Source organism: Coturnix japonica, chromosome 2 (genome assembly GCF_054131305.1).
Source record: "Coturnix japonica strain WE chromosome 2, WE-NBRP24, whole genome shotgun sequence".
NCBI lineage: Eukaryota > Metazoa > Chordata > Aves > Galliformes > Phasianidae > Coturnix > Coturnix japonica.
The window spans coordinates 39,341,898-39,364,715 of record NC_140664.1 but is presented as its reverse complement, the minus strand read 5'-3'; the positions used below and the strand labels follow the sequence as shown (position 1 = coordinate 39,364,715).

General features: G+C 42.0%; 1 protein-coding gene and 1 long non-coding RNA gene across 3 annotated transcripts in view; one reads left to right on the top strand and one right to left on the bottom strand.

Annotated features, from left to right (window-relative positions):
• Positions 1-1,351: 1,351 nt before the first annotated feature.
• Positions 1,352-22,692, top strand: DSG2 (desmoglein 2). Its single transcript, XM_015855483.3, has 15 exons — positions 1,352-1,609; positions 5,968-6,003; positions 6,574-6,708; positions 7,392-7,550; positions 7,799-7,943; positions 9,158-9,318; positions 10,107-10,241; positions 10,388-10,573; positions 11,501-11,760; positions 12,558-12,700; positions 13,367-13,594; positions 14,603-14,833; positions 15,826-15,953; positions 17,051-17,404; positions 19,933-22,692. Exons 1-15 carry the CDS (start codon positions 1,556-1,558, stop codon positions 20,896-20,898), a joined length of 3,321 nt encoding a protein of 1,106 aa, XP_015710969.2. The 5' UTR covers positions 1,352-1,555; the 3' UTR covers positions 20,899-22,692.
• The window catches only part of LOC146761779 (uncharacterized), a 19,887-nt gene continuing 18,743 nt past the window's right edge, over positions 21,675-22,818 (bottom strand). For both annotated transcript variants that reach the window (XR_014942590.1, XR_014942589.1), the window contains one exon: positions 21,675-21,964. This is a non-coding gene — a long non-coding RNA (uncharacterized LOC146761779). The remainder of the gene's footprint in view (positions 21,965-22,818) is intronic.

The window sequence follows — 22,818 nt, the reverse complement described above, 5'->3', positions numbered from 1 at the left end:
TAGCATTGCCAGGCAGTTGAGAGAAGAGTTCTGCTCTACACTGCACAGGTGTGGCCTCACATTGACTAATGTGTGCAGTTTTGGGCACTACAGTACAAAAAGGACGTAAAACTATTTGAGAGTGTCCAAAGGAGGGCTACAAAGCTCATAAAGATAGGTCTAGAGAGTAAGGTGTGTGAGGAGTCCCTTGGTTTGCTCAGCCTGGTGCAGAGGAGGCTGAGAGGTCTCACAGTGGCCTGTAGCTCCTCATGAGGGGGGTGGAGGGGTAGCTCTGAACTCTGCCTTTAACTCTGACAGTTAAAGGGCCTGAAGGAACAGCATGGAGCTGTGTCAGGGGAGGAGCAGCTTGGTTATTAGGAAAAGGTTATTTGCCAGAGGATGGTGAGCATGGAATAGGCTGCCCAGGTCATGGATTCAAGCTGTTGGAGTTCAAGAAGCGTTTGGACAATGCTCTCAGTCATGTGGTCTGAATTTTGTGTAGTCCTGTGTGGAGCCAGGAGTTGGATTCAATGATCCTTATATGTCCCTTCCAATACAGGCTGGATATTAGGAAAAATTTATTCTCAAAGTGGTGAGGCTGCCCAGGAAGGTGGTGGAGTCATGTGATGGGGATGGGTTGATGGTTGGGCTAGGGGACTTTGGGTGTCTTTTCCAACCTTAATGATTCTGCAATTCTATGATTCTATGATTCTGTTCACCACACACTGCTACAATACATAACAGGGGAACACAGTGTATTTACTGTGAGTGGTGAGGTGTTGGAACAGGCTGTCCAGAGAAGCTGTGGATGCCCTGTCCCTAGAGGTGTTCAAGGCCAGGTTGGATGGGGCCCTGGGCAGCCTGGTCTAGTATTAAATGTGGAGGTTGGTGGCCCTGCCTGTGGTGGGGGGGTTGGAGTTTCATGATCCTTGAGGTCCCTTCCAACCCAGGCCATCCTGTGATTCTGCGTCATTGAGAAGACTACAGTAAGGCTCGTTCCCTGGTAAGCATCACTAATAGCTCTATGACCAGCTGCTTCCAAAATTATTTTTGACAATCGAGTGTGATCTTAGAAAGAGCAATCAGGTAAGCACCTCCTATAACAAAGGATGTACAGGAAGTGTATTTATTTCTTTCGCAATCGTGAATTATCAGTTATGTCTTTGTCAGCATCAATTAATGAGGCGTATCCTCTGGCAGATAGGAGTAGGAAGTATATAGCTGGAAGCACGTTAAAAAGAGGATTACGGGAATTGTCAGAAGGCTGCGCTAAAACATCTCTCCGTCTAATTTTCCCACGAAAATTCACATTCTCCTATCATTAATTTATCGGTCGGTTGTCAGAATTTCTTTGCACACCTCCTCCTTTCTCGACGGGGCGGTGCCGGGGGCTCCCCGCGGTCTAGCCGGGACAGGCGGGGCCGGGCGGGGCGAGCCGGGCGATACCTGCCCCTCTCCCCGGTTTCTCTCCCCACCCACCCGCGGCTACTAGCGCGCCCCTCTCCGGGCCGCCTCCATTTCCCTTGAGGGCCGCAGGAGGTGACCCCGTCCCGGGCGCGGCGCGCAGGCAGCGGCCATGTCTCGGGGCAGCGCGGCGGCGGTGCGGTTGCTGGCACTGCTGGTGTTGCTGGTGAGTCCCTTTCCGGGGTGGTCCGCACGGTGGGAGCCGGGAGGGAAGCGTGGGGGCTGCGCGGTGTCCCGAGGGTCGTGTGCGGGAGCGGGGCGTGGGGCTTCGCGTCGAGGCTTTGTAGCTCTTAGATTCGCTTCCTGGGAGGGAGGTGAAAGGGAAATCTGAAAGTTGGGAAAAGTCGGGAAAAGCGATGAAAACGACTCTTCTGTGTCTGGAGATGGGTGGGTTTTGTCTGGGTTCCAGGAGGTTTAGGGGAATTGGTACAGCAGTCATCTTTTTGTTCAGTGAACTATCTGTAAACTGCATTACCTGTTGGGAGGAGCTGTGCCAGGAGGGAAAATGGATTGTATGTAACGTTTACTGGCAATCTTAGAGAAAAGAAACAAAACCATTTCAAGATACGTGGGTTTACCTCTTTCATGGCTTCAACCTTTAGGCCTTTTGTCCTATGGAATAGCTTTCCATTCTAGAAGCAAGTTCTGAAATGTACAGAGACTTAAGAAAGCGTGGGTTTGATTTGGGCTATAGTTTTCTGTCTGTTTCTAGCAACTCCCCAAGAAGCTTTCCTTGCCATCAGAGGCATTACTGAGCAGCTCACTCTCCCTGCCTGGTGAAACACCAGCAAAGTTGGGCGGCCGCTGCCCAGGCAGGGTGGAGGCCAGGCCTGGCCAGGAGCAGGGAGCTGAGCAGTGCTCAGGAGGGCTGCAGGGAGCTGGGCAGGATTTCTCATGCTTCAGGTCCCAAAAATGGACAGTGGAGACCTGTTGCCTTACAGTTTTAAAGCAGGATGTGATATTTCAGTAACTAAAACTGCCCTGCTTGGTTGGTGACAGGAGAGAGAAGAACTGTGGGGTGTTCCCTTTTTGTGTGTGTATTCTTGCGTGTAGTGGTTTTTAATCAAGATGAACCGATTGTTGCGGGTGAAAGTAGCTGCTTCTGTGAGCATTCAACTGGAGTCACTGGTGTCAAAAGACATGCAAACAAGACACTGATAACTGGAAAACACAAAGAACTGACTAAAAAGCAAAATGCTTGCAGAAAAAATACAGGTTCTTCCTTTCCTGTTTTTCCTGGAAGCATCTATTTGTTGACTCTGTTCCCTCAGTACCCGTGGTCTATATCCATAGCATCAGCCCTGAGGACTGTATGGAGGTCCCAGCAGCTTTCCCATCTTTACCTCTGACCTTTTTCTAGGAACATCAGGGTATGCCCAGTGATGGTGCCTGTAGGGTTGGGACCAGCGTGGATCATGTCCAGGGCACACACCTGGAGCCATGGCATTGTCACATAGGCAGAGCTATCAAGGGTGATTGCACTAGTAGGTGGCCATTGTGTCTTCAAAAGAGGACATCTTAAAAAGTGTTCTGTATGTGAGTGAGAATGGATTTGAGATTCTTTTTCCTATGGGTGTTTTCTTAGGTTGTACATCCTTAATATTTGATATTTTAGACATCAGGCTGGATATGATGAAGATCAGTACAGAATACTTGGAGTCACTATTGTAATTTTACCATCAGTAGCAGTTTATTTTCAGAATTCATAGGAACAATATCAGAAAGCCAGCTGTATCCCATGCTGTATGAAAAGAAGCATAGCCAGCAGGGTGAGGGAGGTGATCCTGCCTTTCTACTCTGCATTGGTGAGGCCTCACCTGAAGTGCTGAATCTAGATGTAGAGTCCTCGGTACAGGAGAGACATAGACCTGTTGGAGCACATCCAGAGGAGGGCCACAGAAATGATGTAAGGGATGGAGCACCTCCCTACAAGGAGAGGCTGAGAGGGCTGGGGCTGTTCAGCCTGGAGGAGAGAAAGTTCTGGGGAGGATCTGGGTGGATGAGAAATTTTATTATATGTGAAAGATGATTGTCATGAAGAGGGAGTTGTGCTGTTTCCTAGTTACGTTATCTACGTGACAAAGAGAGAGATTCAGCTTGTGATTAAGACATTTCAGTGTAGCTGTTTTGGTGTCTGTTATAGGAAACACATGCAGTGGATGTAGGATGCACATATTTGATTGGATCAAACTGTGCTTCTGAAGCAAATCTCCGGAGCGTGTCAATCTGACCCTTTGAGACTGAAACTGTCCTGAGAGATGTTTCCATCACTTCTGTGGCTGTTTATTCCATGGTGTCAGGCAAATTCTAGTCTGAAGTAAAGCCCACAAAGCTTTACTTTGGCACTGTTATGCTCTCAGCAGCAATGCTGTGATCTCCATCACTAGTTTTTAGAAACAGGTTAAACAGATGTTAGGCAGCAGATGGATGTTACTCATCCTGCCCTAGGGCAGGGAGATGGACTCAGAGATAACATCCAATGTCCTTTCAGCCCACTTTTGTAAGTGTGCAGGATGTCCACTTTCCAGTGGTCTTCAACATGAAACTGATCTGCACAACATGTGACAAGACCACATTTATAGGGTTTCTAGTTTCATAGCAAAGCAAATAGGCGTACACACCTTGCTTACTCATTCTGCATCTTTCCAGTATAAAATGAAGCTGTGTGTTCAAAATCTGTCTCTTCAGTCACTTCCTTCCCAAGACATGAGCAGGCATTTGTGCAAGAGCAGCCTTGAACTCCCTATACATGTCAGTCACTCCCTCCTTTTCCCCTGCTGCCTCACCCATTCCAGCTGCTTTCCTGCAATATTTCATTCCATTTTTCTTACTTCAGGCTTCAGGTTTTCTGACTAATTTTCTGTAACAATCCAATTGTCTTTTGCCAATGCCTTCCCAGCTCCGTGTCATCAATGGATTTCATCAGTAGACATCTGGGTTTTTGTACTGAGGCTGTGATTCACACCAAGTGACAGATGGGGGTTTTCCCTACTAAGCCACTTAATAGAAGGCAGTTGTAGTATATTGAAAAATTCATCTTCCAGATGTATCTCTTGCATCTCAAAAATGAAATTGCCATTGTTAAACACCTATTTTAGATCTCTTTAAACTTCCTTAGGGGGTTGCCTATAGACCACAAACTATTATAGGTTAAAAAGCAAAGAACCAAAATTATCTTTTTTAGCAAGAGAGCAGAATGCTTGAGGCTCTTTTATAGGACTCTACTTCTAATGACTAACGGGATTTTCTATACTTCCTTGATGGCTCTTTTATCTTAGTCCACTGAGATATTTGCAAACTTCAGACACTTTAGTTTACATTGTGGTTTTCAGGCTTCTGATACAAAGAAACTGCTCTCCTGCTACTTTTCCCAACCTTGTCCACTGCTGTGTAGTGTTGTGTGAGAAAGAGAGAATGAAAATATTCTATCAAGCTACGATGTAGCAATCAATGTGAGACTGAAGGGATGAATAGTGAAAGCCCAGATAGCAGTTTAAAAACCAATCAAAGAGAAGATTTAAAGTTTTTAACATATTCTCAGTGGCCTGGATGAAGGGATAAAATCCACCCTCAGCTAGCTTGCTGATGATACAAAGCTGGGTGGAGTGGCTGACACACCAGGAGGCTGTGCTGCTGTTCAGGGAGACCTGGACAGGTTGGAGAGTTAAGCAGAGAGGAGCATTATAAGGTTCAACAAAAGCAAGGATAGAGTCCTGCACCTGGGCAGCAATAATCAGGTGGCCAGCAGAAAAGAGAAAAGTGATGCTCCCCTTGTACTCTGCTCTTGTGAGGCCACATTTGGAGTACTGCATCCAGTTCTGGGCTCCTCAGCTCAAGCAGGACAGAGAATTTGTAGAGTCCAACAGAGGGCCACAAAGATGATGAGTGGCCTAGATGGGAGAAGGCTGAGACACCTGGAACTGTTTAGCCTGAAGAAGAGAAGACCTGGGGGATCTTGCCAATGCTTGTAAATATCAAATGGTTGGGAGTCAATTGGATACAGTCATGCTCCTTTCAGTGACAGAACAAGAGGCTAGGGACACAAACTGGACCACAGGAATTGCCACCTGAAAGTGAGAAAGGTTTCTACTGCAAGGATGACAGAGCAGTGGCACAGGATGCCCAGAAAGGTTGAGTCTCCTCCTCTGGTGGTATTTAGAACCTACCCAGATGCCTGTCTGTGCAACCTACTGTAGGGAACCTGCTATAGCAGGTAACTAGATGATCTTTAGAGGTCCCTTCCAAGCCCTGTGATTCTATGGTTTACTGACTTCAATAGAAAATCACTTCTCTAAGCCTACTTTTCCTTAGGCCTTAGGTCAATAAAAATCACCTTTGGAGCATCATGGAATGCAAACACAGAATCTCTGATAATTTGACTGAGGATCCAATTTCTTACATTTAACAAGAGGCACCTAATTGCAGTGTCTTGGGGCATGCATAGCTATCCAGGGCGCTTAGTGGATAAAGAAATGTACTGCTAAAGTGACACTGAATTAATAATTATCATGACTTTCATTACAGATCTGTCTCAGTTGTGGAAATGGACTCCATTGGAAGGTAGGAGTTAATGCTTTTCTTTATAAGTGCCTGAAGGCCTGAAGATGGATCTGGAAACCAGCAGGACAGGAGGAGGAAGAAGTGTCAGTGGGAATGAGGGGTAGCTGGCCAAGGATAGCTGAGACAGTGAATGGGTTTCTTATTGCATGTATCATGTATTACAGAAGAAGCTGAGTACTGGTCAGTATTGATGGGACACTAAACAGCATAATAAGGCAAAAATAGTTGTCTACAGCAGTATCAGTGGCAAACTTCATTCCACATCTGGTGACAAGCACTTAAATCTGCCAGAATGGGTGTATTATCAGCATACCCTGGTCGTGTGAACATGCCTGTGTATTTAAACCTTGTGCTTTATATGTCTGTCTTGATTAAAAGATCGCTGTAGTTTTTCTCTTCAAACAACTTCAGGAATGTATAGTTTTAAATTGTGCTTCAGAATGGTAGTACTGCTCTGTGATTTCAAAATTAGTATTGTAACAGTGTATAACCTGGACTAGCACAGCAATAAAGCACCGTATCTTAAATGACCAGATGTTATGCTGACGTTTAGCTTTGTTTTTTTCACAGATTTACAATCGAAGTGGCAGGCATGGCGCATCATCTCATCCCAACAGCCCAGTCAGACAGAAGCGAGAATGGACAGTCCCTCCTGCTTTCATACGGGAAGAGGAAGACAATTCCTATAGGAATCCAATTGCTAGAGTAAGCCCCAAAAAGAGATAAATACAGAATACACAGAGATGAAATTATAAAATAAAGATGTGGCTGCCCTAACCACAGACACAGATGTTTCTTTAATTTTAATGAACTATTGAATACTAGTAGAAGACTGGCACATTTCATTCAGTTTCCTTCTGAAGATGAGTTACTCTTGAAGCCTGATTTGACTGAGTCTCTCATCTTTTCCCACTCAACGATTTTCTTAATGCTTTTGGAAATGCAGTTGTTTTTGAATTTTTTTCACTCTACCACCCTACCAGAATTACTCAGCTCTGGTTCAGGTTGGCTAGCAGCTCCTAAAACTGCTGGTGGTGATTGGACAGAAGGGTGTATGTGGAGCAGTCAGACTCTTCCTTGAACTTGTATGTCATCCAGCTTTCTTTGTCCAAGTAGTCAGAGTTTTCTTCTCCCACAGACCTCTCTGTTCTGTGGTTCCCAGCTGTTGCACTGTCTGTCACATTCCAAATCTCCCTTGGACTAGATCTTCAAAGAAACCACATAACTTTTTCTTCTCCTCTCAGCATCTACGCACTGTAAACAATGTAGAAAAACTGTATTTAATACTAATTTTTGTTTGATCATTATGAAAATAGCTAAAAAGATTGTGTCTTTTTAAACATGGTTTTATTTACCAATTACTATTTACTCTATCATGTTCCTCCTAGATACATTCTGATCTTGAAGACACAGGGATCGTGGTAACTTATACTATATCTGGTCAAGGAGTTACAGAACCCCCTTATGGACTGTTTGTTATCAATGGAAAGACCGGAGACTTGAACATCACAGGGAGGGTTGACAGAGAAAAGACTCCAAGGCTATTAGTAAGTTGAATATTAACTTTACCCTCATAAGTGCTCTTCTTTCCTTTTTTAATAAAAATATTTATTATTTCAAGAAGTTTTAACATTTCTGGACATATATATATATAAATGTGTGTGTTTGTGTATATGCACATATATATAACTACTAATATTGTTATATATAATGTTGCTATATATTTAAATTGTATCCGTACTCACATATATGTATTACAGTCACTCATTTTCTTATTGTCTCTGAATTATTTCAGTTGCGAGGTCATGCTCTAGACAAGACAGGAGCAAAACTGGAAGAGCCAATAGACCTCCCAATTAGAGTTCTAGATATAAATGACAATCCTCCAGTGTTTTCACATGAAGTTTTTGTTGGTTCAATTGAAGAATTAAGTGAAACAGGTAACATTTTTTTTTTTTTTTCTAATTTACCTTTTCTGAACTCATTCAGAAAGTGAATGTAGCCATTGCAGCAGCATATCTGTAGTAACAATAGTGCATTATCTTGCTTGTGTAGGACAGGTTATCCAAGTTTGAATGCATGCTTTTATTCAGGGCTGAGTTGTACAGTGTGGTGAAGGGAAAGCATGTGCATAAAAGCAACAGAGAATAAGACTTCCTCTTATGCCAACTTTGTTTTTGGGTCAAAGCTGCCATCAAGCCAAGGACTGTAGTCCTTAACTAGACACTGCATGGAGAATTCCATCCATCTTCTGTCCTAGCAATTCCAGCCTATTTTGGAGGCACTCAGCTCTGCTGTGCTTAAGAAAAGTTCTCCTTCATTTAATAGTCTGGAGAAGCACTTTAATATTGAGAGAGAACAAGTTGTTGTCAATTTTCTTATTAATGACAGTAAACATAAGAACAGGTCTTGGTGCAATAGACTGTTTCCCAGAGTAAAATGTACTAATAAATACCTGATACTACGTCCATTTCAATGCCATGGTAATCTGAAGATAGAAATTACTGACCATCCATTTGTTTGGGGTATTAAGTTCCCGCAGCTGCCTTTCAAGTCAGTAACAGCCGTATGGTAACTGTCTCTCTTCCTGAATTCCAGCTGGTGCTCAAAGCCAGGTAATAGTGCTGGACATTGAGGTAGGCCCTTTCCAAGTAAAATATCCTGTGTCGTGCACATAAGGGGCCTGCAGCATGGGGGCTACCATTTATTTTGAATTAAGCAGTTGGAGGGCATCAGTCAGTAAAGAGCAGATGTTGTATTGATGTTCATGTACAAAAGTTGTCCAGCTTCCTTTAGGATGATATATGAAGGAAACGCAATTTACTGTCTGAATAAAGTTGCCATCTTCTTTATACAGTATCTAAAGTTTTCTGTCAGAACTCTTGTGAGAGTTCAACTCGTTGGATAGTTGTGATGAATTGAATTCTACAGCCTTCAGATCTGTGTTGATAGGGTAATTTTTGTTTGTGATTTTTTAACATAAATTGTTTTTCAAGAACACTTTTTCAGCTCTATTAAATTAGCAGAGGTAGGGACATCAGAAAATTGTGCATTGCATCTGGCAGCACACTCCTACCTGTGGCATTACAGTAAAAATACTTGCCAGTGCATGGCAGCGTAACCAAGTATTGTATTGTGTTGTGGTTTTTTTCAGGTACAATTGTGATGAGGTTAAATGCAACGGATGCAGATGAACCAAATAACCTGAATTCCAAAATTGCTTTCAGGATCATTTCCCAAAGCCCAAGTTCTGCATTCAGTATGAATAAAGATACTGGCGAGGTTCGAGTAGCAGCAATAAACCTTGACAGAGAGGTAAAAAAAAAAACAAACATTCTCTGTTGATAGCATTCTTCTGGTACCTGTTATCACTTCTCACTTTCCTTCATTCCAGTTGGGTTTAAAGGACCATTCCTTATCTGTCTAATGTATGTTTTCCAGTGGCTTTGGGAGGGGATGAGGTAAAGCTTGCTTTCACCCTGTCTCTTTTTTTCTCACAATGCCAGTTGCTGGCTGTTGTTTTCTGTCCCGTCCGTGCAGCTGGGCAGCAGTTACATGACACAGGGGTGTTGTTTCTTTGCTGGTGTGCCTGTGGGTAGAACACCCAGATCACCACCTGTAAAGCTGCTGGTTGAATCTAGACTTTTGTAGACTGCTGTACAAATCAGGTCCTAAAGGATAAGTGATGGTGCTGCTGTGAGTGTGTCGAAAGCCAGATATTGTTGGCAACTTTCCCTATGCTTGCATGTATTTTCACTGGCCAGCAGATGGTGATCTTTATATTAGCTCTCAGAGGCTGCAGACACCATCCTTTTCTTAATGTGCAGGTATTGCTGCATCCTCTTTGTGGCTACTGAAATTTTTCCACTTCTGTATTTGAGCACAGTCTAACTCTTTGGGAGGAAAATGCAAAACTCCCAAACACTTTTCTGAGACTCAGCTTTACTCCAGTAGAAAGAGCTATGTATATGATTTAGACAGATGAGTTTTAATTGGCCATTGCTTGAGAGATTTTGACAAAATAAGGCACAGGTAATACAGTAAGGCAACACAGATTTAGACTAGTTTAACACTTCTTCATTTTTCTTTGCTAATTATGACAGACACAAAGTAGCTATTCTTTGGTGGTGGAAGGGAAGGACCGTGATGGTGCAGCAGATGGGAATAGTGCTACATGCTCTTTAGAAATCAAAATTTTGGATGTCAACGACAACCTGCCTGTGCTTGAAAGTTCTGCAGTAAGTACATTTACCATCATATTTGGTGTGTTCATACACTTGCTGGTATCCCGTTGCTTAAGAAAACTTTATGCAGAGTTCCTTCTACTGATGAAATGGTGTAGATCGGGACACCTTTTTACATTTAAATCTTTTTATCCTTGCAGTTTGAAGGAAGCGTTGAAGAAAACAGAGCGAATGTGGAAATCATGAGAATAAAAGTATTTGATAAAGATGAAGAGTTTTCTGATAACTGGTTGGCAAACTTTTCATTTGTCTCTGGTAACGAAGGTGGCTATTTTCGTATTGTAACAGATACCAAAACAAATGAAGGAGTTTTGACTCTTGTGAAGGTTAGTGTATTCTTTGGGGTCTTTAAGTATTAGAGTAATTGATTCCCTTAATAGAGATTGATGTACAAATTACTCACAGTTCATAAATAAACTACAAATGTATGTTGTGGATGCTCCTCTTATATTTTTTGGTAATTCTATTCTATGCTATAGTAATTCTATACCAAATAATACTTTTGTCACCCACATTCTGTGTGGTGGCAGTATGTATCCAGTCAAACAGAAATCCACAGATCTTCCTTGTTGTTGGGCAGCAGTGCCAGTAGCACATATGCTGTAATCCTCACCACATTTTTGCTCTCCTTGCTTGTCTCAGTTTATTTATTTCCCATGGCCACAGGGAACTGCAGGCAGCACCTACTCTATGAGCCATGGCTACAAACTGTTTATTTTATGGATTTCCTTGGAGCTTTCACTCCTCTTTAGTGACAGGAGCTGAAGATGCATAGTATTCTGAGTTCTATTTTTTTCTTCTACTCTGGTTTTCTTATCTGAAATTTGGAAATTATTAGAAATAAAATAATAATAACAATAATAGTAAAAATAATTATTATAATAATAATAAAATTATAAGCATTACTAAGTAACCAAATCATTAAAAAAAAAAAAAAAAAAAAGCAGAATAATTCTGAGTAGGGATTCACTAAAGGTAAATACAAAATATATATGTAGGATTCGTTGCACATACCTTAGACTAGTTTAATAATGTAACGTAATACCAGTTGTGATGTCCATGGAAAAACAAGGAGTAATCTTAATGTACTCTTGAAGAGATGTTTTGAATTGAGAGTAACATGCTGAACTATGTTTTTTTCCACTGTGGCATCCTCCATAAGCATCATTTGAATATTGAACATCTGGATGTTGTCTCACTATCAAATACCATCAAATTCTGAGGGATTTCTTGTTTGTTTTTGATTGCTCTAGGCATTAAATTATGAAGAAATGAGAAGCCTAAACCTGGGTTTTGTTGTTACAAACAAAGCAGAATTTCACAAATCCATTAAGAACAGTTATAAAGCACAAACAATTCCAATCAAAATTCACGTGATTGATGTGAGGGAAGGCCCTGTATTCCCCGGTGGCACAAAAATTATTGAAGCGAGTGAGAGCGTGCGAGTGAGCCAGGCCATTGGACAGTATCAAGCCCTTGATGAAGACACTGGAAAAGCAGCAGTGAACATTAAGTAAGAATAATTTTATAACCCTCATGTTAAAAACTACATCTTACTGTAGAAATGTGTGTATTGACCTGAAGTAATTTCAATGGCAATCTGTTCTCTCCTACGCATAATTCACAACCAAAAGAATACCGTTACTAACAGTATTCTATTATGCAGAAAATGACTGACTTGAAAATCTTACTTATTTTCTTCTAAATGATGAGTGCTTGTGCTGAAATTGTCCATATTTACATGCAGAAACATTAGGAAGGAGTATATAGAAACACACAGAAGTTGGACAGAAAGGATATTAGGGTAGATAAGCCTGCATATGCATTCATGTGGCTGTTTTTAGCTTTTGAATTGTAGCTTGTCTAAAACATTGCTGAACTGCCTTTACAGTGGCATTTAGAAGTGGTGTGAACCAACAAATGTATAAAACCAACTCTGGGTCCCTTTCTGTTATACAGCCTTTCCAGGGGGCTGCTGCTCACCCATGGCAGGGAGGAGGGTCAGGGGAAGGGGAGCATCATGGCCAGCAGCATGCTGCCTCTTGAGTGGAATAAGTGTTCTCATTTCACTCAATAACATTGCCACACCTGGCAGGTCCTGGCTGCTTTGAAAGGAAAAAGCAGGTTTCAACATCCAGGGTAGGTTTATAATCTAAGGTTAATAGTTGAAAGTAATTACAGTGGCAGCAGCATCAGAGTTTGGCCTTCACTAACAAAGAGTAGGCATTGTGTGAAACTGTTTTTAATTCCGGTCGTTGTTCTGAACTTTATAAATATGTGATATTTATATTTTTGTGTGTTTTTCATCAGATATATCAAAGGAAGAGACCCAGCAAACTGGATCACGATAAATTCAAAAACTGGTGAAATCCAGCTTGCTAAAAACCTTGATTACGAATCAGCTTATGTAGTAAATGGTACCTACACTTTTACCATGTTGGGTGTAACTACTGGTAAGTTTAGAAAGTTCTGTTTCTGCATTGCTGGGTCAGGTGTCTTTTGTAAATTTCCTGGGTTGTTGTTTTGTTTTGTTTTAGGGCTTAGTTTGTATTTCTATAGCTACAGTTGGTTTAACCTCCCTACCTTCAGCTGCCTAAAATTTAGGTACCCGGTGCAATTTCCAATAGGCTCTGTCTTTGGAGGAGGGACAAAGGCAACTCTATGAAATAGGATAAGCCTTGGACTGAGTTCCCAGGATGGCTGTTTCTCTTTGTGTGGAGATGAACTTTTAAAACAAGTTTTGTGAAGACCTAGGTGGAAACAGTCAGTATCTCACTATGATAATAAGCAGATTTCAAAGTCCTACATTTTCTGGAAACCTTAGTTGGAAAGCATCTCTGAGCTTCTTGTGTATCTAGTTAGAATTCTTAGTAACCTGCTTGTTATTGTGTAACTATGCACTAGAAATACATTTTTACATTAAGGTAGTAAAACAACTTGCCTTCAGAAGAACTTTGTTAACAGGTTCATTGACATTAAGGATGAAACACTGCTCCCATAAACTCATTTCAGGCATGTTTGTGTTTTGAAAAACATTAAGTTTTTATTATTATTATTTTAAGACAAAATTTCTGTACTTATCAAATACTGATTTGATTTTTCATATTTTGTAATCTTAGATGTTCCTGCGAAAACAGTCACTGGCACCGTTGTTGTTCAGGTTCAAGATGAGAATGATAACTGCCCAATTATTGAGAACTCTGTACGGACTGTGTGTTCAGATGCAACATTTGTTGATGTTACAGCTAATGATATAGATAGTTACCCAAACAGTGCTCCCTACAGCTTTTCTGTCATTGATGAGCCAGAAGGAACAGCAAGAAACTGGATAATTGCATCCAGAAATGGTAAGAAAAAATATTTTGAATTACTTTCAGTTCTCTGGAGTTCTACAGGATCATTGTGCTTTGCTGATCTGAATAATTCAGCTTGGTTGATCCAGACAAAAAATAATTCACACATGAAATCACATATGAGGACATGTTGCTTCTGTTCTGATGCCTTCCCTCTATCGGCTATAAAAATAATCATGTTCTGGGGCCTGTTGCCTTCCCTCAGCTGGACCATTTTAATCTAGCTTGATGAACCTGCTATATATAGATCATAAATCAAAAATGATTTTAATGAGTATTTCAAAACTAGATTAGCATTTTCTTCTTACTTTGCTATTCATATAAAGCTGGGAAACACTTGAAGGGACACTTCAGGTAGATTGAAGGCACCAGAAGATACTTTTTCTTCTCATATTGATTCTTGTCATCCATAATCCTACAGTTTAACACTGCAGAGCAATCAGTTTAGGACTGAAAAAGAAATCTTACCTTTCTTCACCCTGCTTGTAGCCAGCCTAGCAGCCATTATAGAGATCACAGCTTTTCAAAACAGGTTGATATTGACCTTCCTTATCTCAGATCTCTTGGGCACCTCTTGCCCACTCCTGTCATAGACCTGGCATGGTAATATGTCTACCAGTGGCTTACAGCAAGTTAATCTCCTAAAGACAGAAATAGATTCTTGTGAGTTCAGCCTGTAGCTGACTGGATGAAGTGATGGATAGTGCTCTGTAAGCAATAAGGCTATCTTATGTGATCATCTCTGCTGGTGCAAAGCTCTCCTGTGATTATTTGAGTCTTCAAGAGAGCATGACTAGTTTGTTACCAGTATAAATTACCCAATTAAATAAAAAAGCACGTATGTTACCATGAGTATAAATTTAAGCTGGCTTGAATTGGTTGGTCCTAACTGGAGGGAGCTTGTTGGGAATTTGAGAAGGTTTACAGGAACTAACTTTCTGCCCACTCATTTTGTGTTTTGTTTTGTTTTTCTTTCTCATTAACCCCACCCTTCTGCTTTAGCCACCAGTGTACGGTTGGTTCCCCAGAACCTGAAGGCAGGCAGTACCGAAGTCCCCCTCCAAATACAGGATTTCCAAGGGTTCAGTTGTGCTCAGCCACAATCCCTGCAACTATATGTTTGTACATGTACTGCTGATGGTGGATGCAAAGATAGAATTACTGGCAGTGGGTCAGCGTTCCTGGGACCGGGAGCAGTTGCACTAATCATCTTGGCGTTTTTGCTTCTGCTGCGTAAGTAATCATTTCACGTTATGTCAGAAGCACCACCACAAATATGGTCCACAAAGCACCAGGGAATAAACTGTTGTGCTCCCTGTTTTTTATTTATTTATGTGCTCCCTGTATTTTATGTAAACTGCTAGGCTGTGTGTAGTCATGGCAAATCTCCAGTCAGTTTTTGTAATATCAGCATTATACATTCAGCATTGAAGTTAATATGTACAGCTTGTAATATTAGTTTATAATGTTATAAATAATAGGTGGGGAAGCACTAAGGAATCCTCTTAGCGTTTCCCACACTTCCCTTTGTGAACCCTAGCTCTTCCCACTCAAGCCACAGCACTCTCTCAATGTTTTTGCTAATTACAGACCCAGGTCCGGTTCCTTAATCTGAGCAGTACATGATGTGAGACATCGTGTTGGTAAGACAAGGTGGAAGCTGAAAAATAAGAGAAATGCTTGCAGTCAGGGTATGGCCATATATACTAGTACTGCATTTGAAAGGGCAATAATTCATTGTTGTAGTAGCACTCTAGCTATGAGAAAACAAAGTTAATTCCATGGAAGTATGTTTTCCATCTGAAACTGAACCATTTTGAGCTCTCCAGGTAACTGCTGTAAATGTGACTGCTCATGGGTGTGTCCCATATGGAGGTGTCTTGATCTACTTAGTAACAGAACAAGAGTTAGAAATGCTGAGGTTGTACACTTTGAGAGCTGGTTTTGCTATATGAGATCTTCAGTAGCAGCATGGACAAATGGATGCACAATCATCTGCAGGAGTAACAGGTTCATTGTCAGTTTACTGTTTAGAAAATCATCACTGCGTAAGTTTCCAGGAAATACCTTAAGCTTCTGGGAACTTGGCTGCAGTCCTTATTTGTTCCTATGATCTTCATTAACTCATTAGAGACGTATTTCTGGCCAGACTTCAGTATTGGCTGTTAACACATTTTGACCCTAATCAGCCCATCGTTAATGACAAACATGTGTTTCCCTTGCAGTTATTCCGCTATTACTGCTGTTGTGTCCGTGCGGTTCAGGAGCAAAGAAGGGATTTGCTGCAATACCGGACTGCAGTGAAGAGATGTTGCGTAAATGGAACAGTGAAGGAGCAGCTCCTGAGGAGAAGGCAGGTTTTCCCTAATAGCATTTCTCTTTGATTTCTATCCAAGTGCTCAGTTTTGCACTCTTCTCTACATAATGAGCTAATGTTTTCAACCTGCACAGCAGATTTTAGCCACACATGAATATTAATTAAAGTTAACCCCATCAGGCTCAGTTAAGGGTACATGGAAGGGGAATTCAAATAGCAGCTCTAGAAACACCAACCATAGTGTTAAAATCCCAAACTAAAGGCAAAGGAATCAAGCACATGCTGATAGTATCTGATTAGAAGATAAAGTATGGGAAAAGCATCCGTGCTATTTGCATCTGCAAGCCTGGAATGTTCACTGCCTGTTTGGGAGTGAACGGTAAAGCAGTGAAAGACCAGATTATAAAGCTTAGCTTCCCATCGCCAGTTCAGAGTTTCAGGTTGCATGCTAAATTACTTTCTTATGTGCTTATCTTCATAAACAAAGGATTCTTTTAAAAAATAACAATAATATGATTTTAATATTATTGCATATTTTTTAAAAGGCAGAAAAAAAACTTCAGAATGTAGAAGGAATGCAACAGAAGAGAGCAGTGAATGTTAGAGGTGTTTCTTCTCTCTTTTTCTCCTACACAACATGACACCTGCATGTTTTTGTGTGACAATAAGAAGTGAGGTAAAAAGCTTTGATTTTAGGGCCAGTGCTCACACCAAATTCTTGATGAAAGACTGTGAACTTGGCAGGGAAGCTAAGAAAAGAAGAAAGGGCCAGGTAGCACAACAGGGACAGCAGGCAGTGCATGCTCCCCCAAAGCTGGAAGGCTGAGCACACTGGAGTTTCACAGGTCTTTTTCTTGTTTATTTTTCTTCCCCGCTCTTTCATTCTCAACCCTTTGAGTTTTAAGAACAATGTGGAAACACTTCTGTGATCCTCCTTGGGAACACAGTCGTGGAAGCTGCACCCTCTTTCAGGAAGCTCTTTACTCTGCAGCAACATGAATCAGTACAAATTCGAACACGTCCTAAGTCAGCACCCTCCCAGGTTCCACCCAGCCCCGCTGCTGGTTTGGTGAGCTCCATATGCTACACAGCCCAGCTTTCATGTCACATATTCATTCGTGTTGTTCTTGCAGTCAATGCAAAGTGTCATGCTACCCACTGCATTGGGGAACTTGAAAGGAGCAGCTGGAGGAGCAGGAGCGGTAACTGCAGCAGCGGCAGCAGCAGGAATGAGTGCAGAGGAAGCTGCAGCAGGAGCAAGTAGTTCTGCCTCTAACATAAGAGGGCAGAGCACGATTACCAGGGAAGGATGGGAAGAGCAAAGACATCTCCTTTCTAGTACTGATTACCATACCAGATCCATGACAACTGGAAGGGCTGAAGGCATGAAAGCTGGAGAAGAGAACATGGTGGTGACTGGAGGAGGCGTGGCAATGGGATCTGCAGGAGCCATGAATGAAGAATTTTTAAGAGATTACTTCACTGACGTAAGCATATGACCTGAGAATAACAGTGTATTGGGATTTATGCTTAGCATTATGAAATGCTTGTTATGTTTTTGCAAACATGAATGGATTGTATATATGTAGGCAATCCTGATGATGGTCAATGCTGTGTGTGTGGGCCATTAAGAACTTTTGAGTTAAGCTCACGTGTGGGATGTAGACCTTGACAATGCTAAGTTTTGTTGTATCTTTGGGATCTCCAGTGATGAGACCTTTCTCAGGGTTTGAGATCCAGAATACTTAGCAGTGACTGAGAAGCCGTGAAGAAGATGACATGATATAAGTACTGGGGACTAGGGAATATTAACTGTCCTTCAGGGAGGCACTGGTGACTCTTGATGAGTCACGGCTGCAAACCTTTCACAGAGCAAGTTTTTGAAAGATAAGCCATAGATGTCAAATAGTAGAGGGTGGGTCTCCAATTTAACGATATCTGATGAAGTGGTGCTGCATTTGTTTGGGTGAAAGGCATTTCACCAGAAGCATATCAGGTGTATGTTGCAATCCCCTTTCTGAATTATTTTTTTTGTGACCTAGCCACTGAACAATAGGATAATCCTATTCATTGCAACTATTCCTCTCTCTATAATACCCATTATTAGTTCTTAGGCTGGTGAGCTACTTACAGGGAAAGCTCCACTTCTATATACCAGAGAGTGTAGAGATTGTCCTTCACCTCTACAAATTAAACATTTTCAGTCTATATAGCTGACTGACGATGGGCTGGGCAGGGAGTAGCTGTGCAGGTTTGAGTCACCTCAGGCTAGGGAAGGATCTGTGTATCTCCTGTGTGTTCTGACTACTGAACTAGGTGAACAGACACAACGGTAGCAATTCTGCTTTCCTTCTACTCATTTTTCTTCTGAATGTTAAGACATTCTGTGCATAGCTGCCTGCTGAAGTCTTGCAGGAGGTGCTTAGTAAATGTTATACAACAAGAGGATAAGAGGTTAGTTAATATTGTAGTCCCTTAGGTGGCTAAAATCAGGTGGCTAAAATACTTCAGATACAGCATTAAAAATGAATGAGAAAAGAGTAAAGAACAAACTAGAAAAATATCTGAATCAATTAATTCTGTGTTTGTGCTGATTTCTTTAGAAGCATCTCTAATAATGTGTCTACTCCCAGGATCAAATGCAGATAAATATATATAATCAGTTTGGATCTGGATATGTACCACATTACACAGATGCCTGAGCTAATATGCACTACAGTACTTCAAATGTGGCAGAAGAGTGGGTCTGAGCATGAGCCAGCAACCATTTTAGTAAAGCTGGTTCAGCAGGCCTACAGGGATTGGTCACCTTCACTCCTGCAACTGGAGCCGCTGCAAGAACGTACAAAGATTTGTGCCAGCATCAGCAGCAACCCAGTTGCAGAGCAAGCTCAGTCTGAAAGCAGCAGCAACAGCAGCCCAATTGCAGATATTGCCTTCAGGCTGAGCTTGCCCTTGAAACAGTACAATCAGAACTTGTGGATCCTTCTTGTTCCAGAGTGATCTGGGTAGAGCCAGTGTATGCTGGAGTATGTTCCCAAACATACCAAACTGTTTAACTCAGTAATTTGTTCACTGTTTGGCTCCTTGGGTGTGATCCTGCAGGCTACAAAAGTGAAAAGAGCCATGACAGGCGATGACATGTCAGCCTTTTCTCATGAAATGTGCTCTTAAATGTTTGATAACTCTCAGGCATGGCACTGGCACTCTCCCACAAAGACCTAGTTACAGGTGAGAGTCATTCACAGAACCAAAATGTGAGTAGACTCTGAGAAAGGGATAGTATCATAAATGGTTATCTGGGAGAAATAGCCACAGATGGTGATGTACCAGAGGCTTTCCATTAAATTCCTAAGTACTCTTTTTTTCTTCTCATCACTTTACTGTCCAGCTCAGACTAACTTCAAAAAAGCAAAAAGCAGTTCTAGGCACTGCTCTGGGTTGGTTGATGGTTGCTGTTATTATAATCCCCTTGACCAAGCATTCAAGGCTTGTGAAGGGCTTGGAGAATATGCTTTTTGAGGAGTGACTGTAGGAACTTTGGCTGTTTAGTCTGGGGAAAAGGAGACTGAGGGGAGACCTCATTGCTCTCTTCTGATACCTGAAATGTGCTTACAGTGAGAGTAGGGTTGTCTCTTTTCACAGGTGACAGGATGAGGGGAAATGGCCTCAAGATGCACCAGGGGAGGTTTAGGTTGGATATCAGGAAAGACTTCTTTACAGAAAAGGTTGTGAAGCACTGAAATAGGCTCCCCAGGGAGGTGGTTGAGTCGCCATCCCCAGATGTGTTTAAAAACCGTTCGGATGTGGTGCTAAGGGACATAATTTAGCGGAGGGTTGTTAGAGTTAGGGTAGTACGGTTAGGCTGTGGTTGGACGTGATGATCTTTAAGATCTTTTCCAACCTGAGCAATTCTGTGATTCTGTGATTTAATGATTCCTGATTTTTTTTCAAGTTTACTATGTCTTGAAGTGCTGTTAATGAACTGTTGCTTTCTTTTGCTTCCCATCTTTAGAAAGCTGTCACTTTTGCGGAAGAAGACGAAGCTCAAGCTGCAAGGGACTGTCTCCTGGTTTATTCTCAGGGGGAGTCAGGCTCCCCCCATGGTTCCATCGGCTGCTGCAGCTTTATTGAGGGTGACCTCGATGACCGCTTTCTTGATGATTTAGGAGACAAATTTAAGACTCTAGCAGAAATATGTATAGGCAGACGCATTGACATGAAAGACTCTAGCTCCAAGAATGAATCCAATTTTGGTGTTAATGAGCAAAAGGCTTTCAGCTCCAAACAAGCCTCTGCCTCAGGTGGCTACTTCTCACCCAGCCCATCAGCACAGGCAGGAGGTGCTGTAGGATCGGAGACCGTGTCCCAGGAGGTGATCATGGAGACAACCTCCTCATCGCAGTCTGGGCAGCATGATGTCCAGACCCTCACCACACCCTACACGGAGACCAATGTCACCGTGACGGAAACGTCTTATTCTGCAGGGGGCCCTACCCGCTCACCTGCTGGCTTTTTAGATCCCCAGTTTAAGGAGAACATAGTGGTGACAGAGAGGGTGCTGGCCCCTGCCTCGAGCTTGAGGGGAATGGTGGAAATCCCCAGCATGCCCTCTGGAAACAACATGGTGGTTACAGAAAGGATGGTGACATCAGAGGGCCCTGGGCTAGGAGCCATAGCAGTTCAGGACCTCCCTGACTCAAAGTACGTGGTGGTGAGGGAGCGGGAGACAGTGCTTGTGCCCAGCACTGAGCAGGGCTCACTGAGCTTTCCCACCTTGTCTGAAGAGCAGAGCATGGTGGTGAATGAGAATAACCTCACAGGCTCAGCAGGGCCTGGTAGAGCTGAACAGGTGCTGATCACGGACTCCCTGCAGAGCCAGGCAGGCTCTACCATGGAGGGGGCACCTCCTGCCAGCTCCATGCTGAGCAAGTCCTCCAGAGTCACCAAGTACAGCACAGTGCAGTACAGCCGCTCCTAGTCTTGGCACCTTAACTGCTGTGTGCAGTTTTCTGCAGGCTTTGTATTGAGACCTGGATTTTGTAGTGCCTTAAAAATGACACTGATTTGCATGTAGTGTCTTCTTCAGTAAGGACTGTGGTCAAGAAGCTAGCAAAGAAATCTACTACTATTATAAAACATTGACAATGTTTTTGAAGTGGAACGATGCAAGATATGTATCTTGTCTGCTGTTTTTGTAACTATTTTGCTATGTACTTGCTATTTTTATTATCAAGGTAGTGTAATAATATCATGCAACTACAAGCATAATTGTGGCAAAGCAGAAGAATTATAAAATCTGGTGACTGATGGCAAAGCACAAATTAGATTTCTGAGCTGCTATTGAGTCTATCTGCTGAACCCTCCTCCCCACCCCCCCAGGGGGCATTGATCTCACCACATCTTCCATCTGTTACCTTGTGGATCAGAGCAGCTCCCCTAAACTGCAGCTGCACCCCAGTGAATTCATCAGAAATCCTTCCTGAGGAACCCAAGCTGCCAAAGTCCTCTGGGCAGCGGTCTCCTAGAGGGCTGTCACAATTTCAGTTTAGAAGCATCTGTACCTTAAGCAAGCAGTACTTGCTCTCTTTAACCTCTGTGCTAATATGCAAGTAGCAAAAAGAGCTGAGAACTGCTTTTCTTCAGTGGGTTTTTCATTTATTTTTTGTTGTTGTTTCAGTACTTCAGTGTAAAATTTCCATTACTTGGCATAGATGTAGACAGACATGAGAAAATAAGCATTTGCACTGCACCATGAAGATTTTTCACTGATTCTTAATTGGTCATTTAATAATGCACGAGAAACAGAACTTTCAGCTTTAGGGACAGAGATCCAATCAATGACTTCTGCTAGCAAAGTTTATGTCCCTTAGGAATCTGCTGGATCTGATTTATAAGTGCTATTAATTGAATTTTATTTCTATCTGTGAGTCCACAGATACAAGTAGAGGAATGAGGCCCAGTGCATGTTTTTGCAGTTGCGATGATTCCAGCCTCAGAACTGCTGCGGCCTCTGCAGTGCTGTGTCATGGCAGCTGTCATTAGCTCTAAAAGGAAAATAGAAAAGCTCCCTGTAATTTTGCAACACTTGACATTACTTTTCTTTCTATTAAGTCTCTGGTAAGAGAAAGTACTGTAACATTTGGCACTATGTATATATGCACACATATTTATTTGTTTGCAGTTGGAGACGTTTTAATGTGACTTTTATAGCAAAAAAAAAAAAGAAAAACACAAAAACAAAGCCTGTCATACACTACTTATGTTTTATCAGTGTAGAAAAGTATTGGATCAGACATTACTACTATGTATATCTCATAACTGTAAAATCATTGAGGTACCTCGAGGGTAGTGCAAAGCCCATGGACTGCAGAGCTTTCTGGTTGTTGTCTCCATCTCTGCTGAGTTTTCACATCACTGTAGGTTATGTTTTCCACTGTGTTTTATTTGAGGGGTGAGGCATAAGGCGATTCAAACACATAAACATACAAAGTACGAACTGTGACTGTGCTCCTCACAGTATGCGTAAGTGTGTTGCAGTGGAGGATTACTTCAGGCAAGTCAATGCACTTGCTTGGACCTGTTGCTTATTTATCACTTAAACTTTATTTTTTTTTTATTTTCAAAGTACACATGTCTACTTTTAAGCATGCAAGCAGTTTTAAGTGGTAACCCATTGTTTTCTCTTGGAGTCAGAGAGAGTGAACTTACCTCTGATTTTTTAATGGAGAGCTTCTGTATTTTTATGCAACCTGAAATAAAGAACTTTACCACACTTCTGTTCTTCCTTCACTATTAGACAGCTACCCGGATGAAGGCAAGGACTTTTCCACTGCAAATGCAATGTGTAGTTATAACTAGTTTTGGGATTTCCCAAATAGCCTGAAGGAAGATCTTAAAC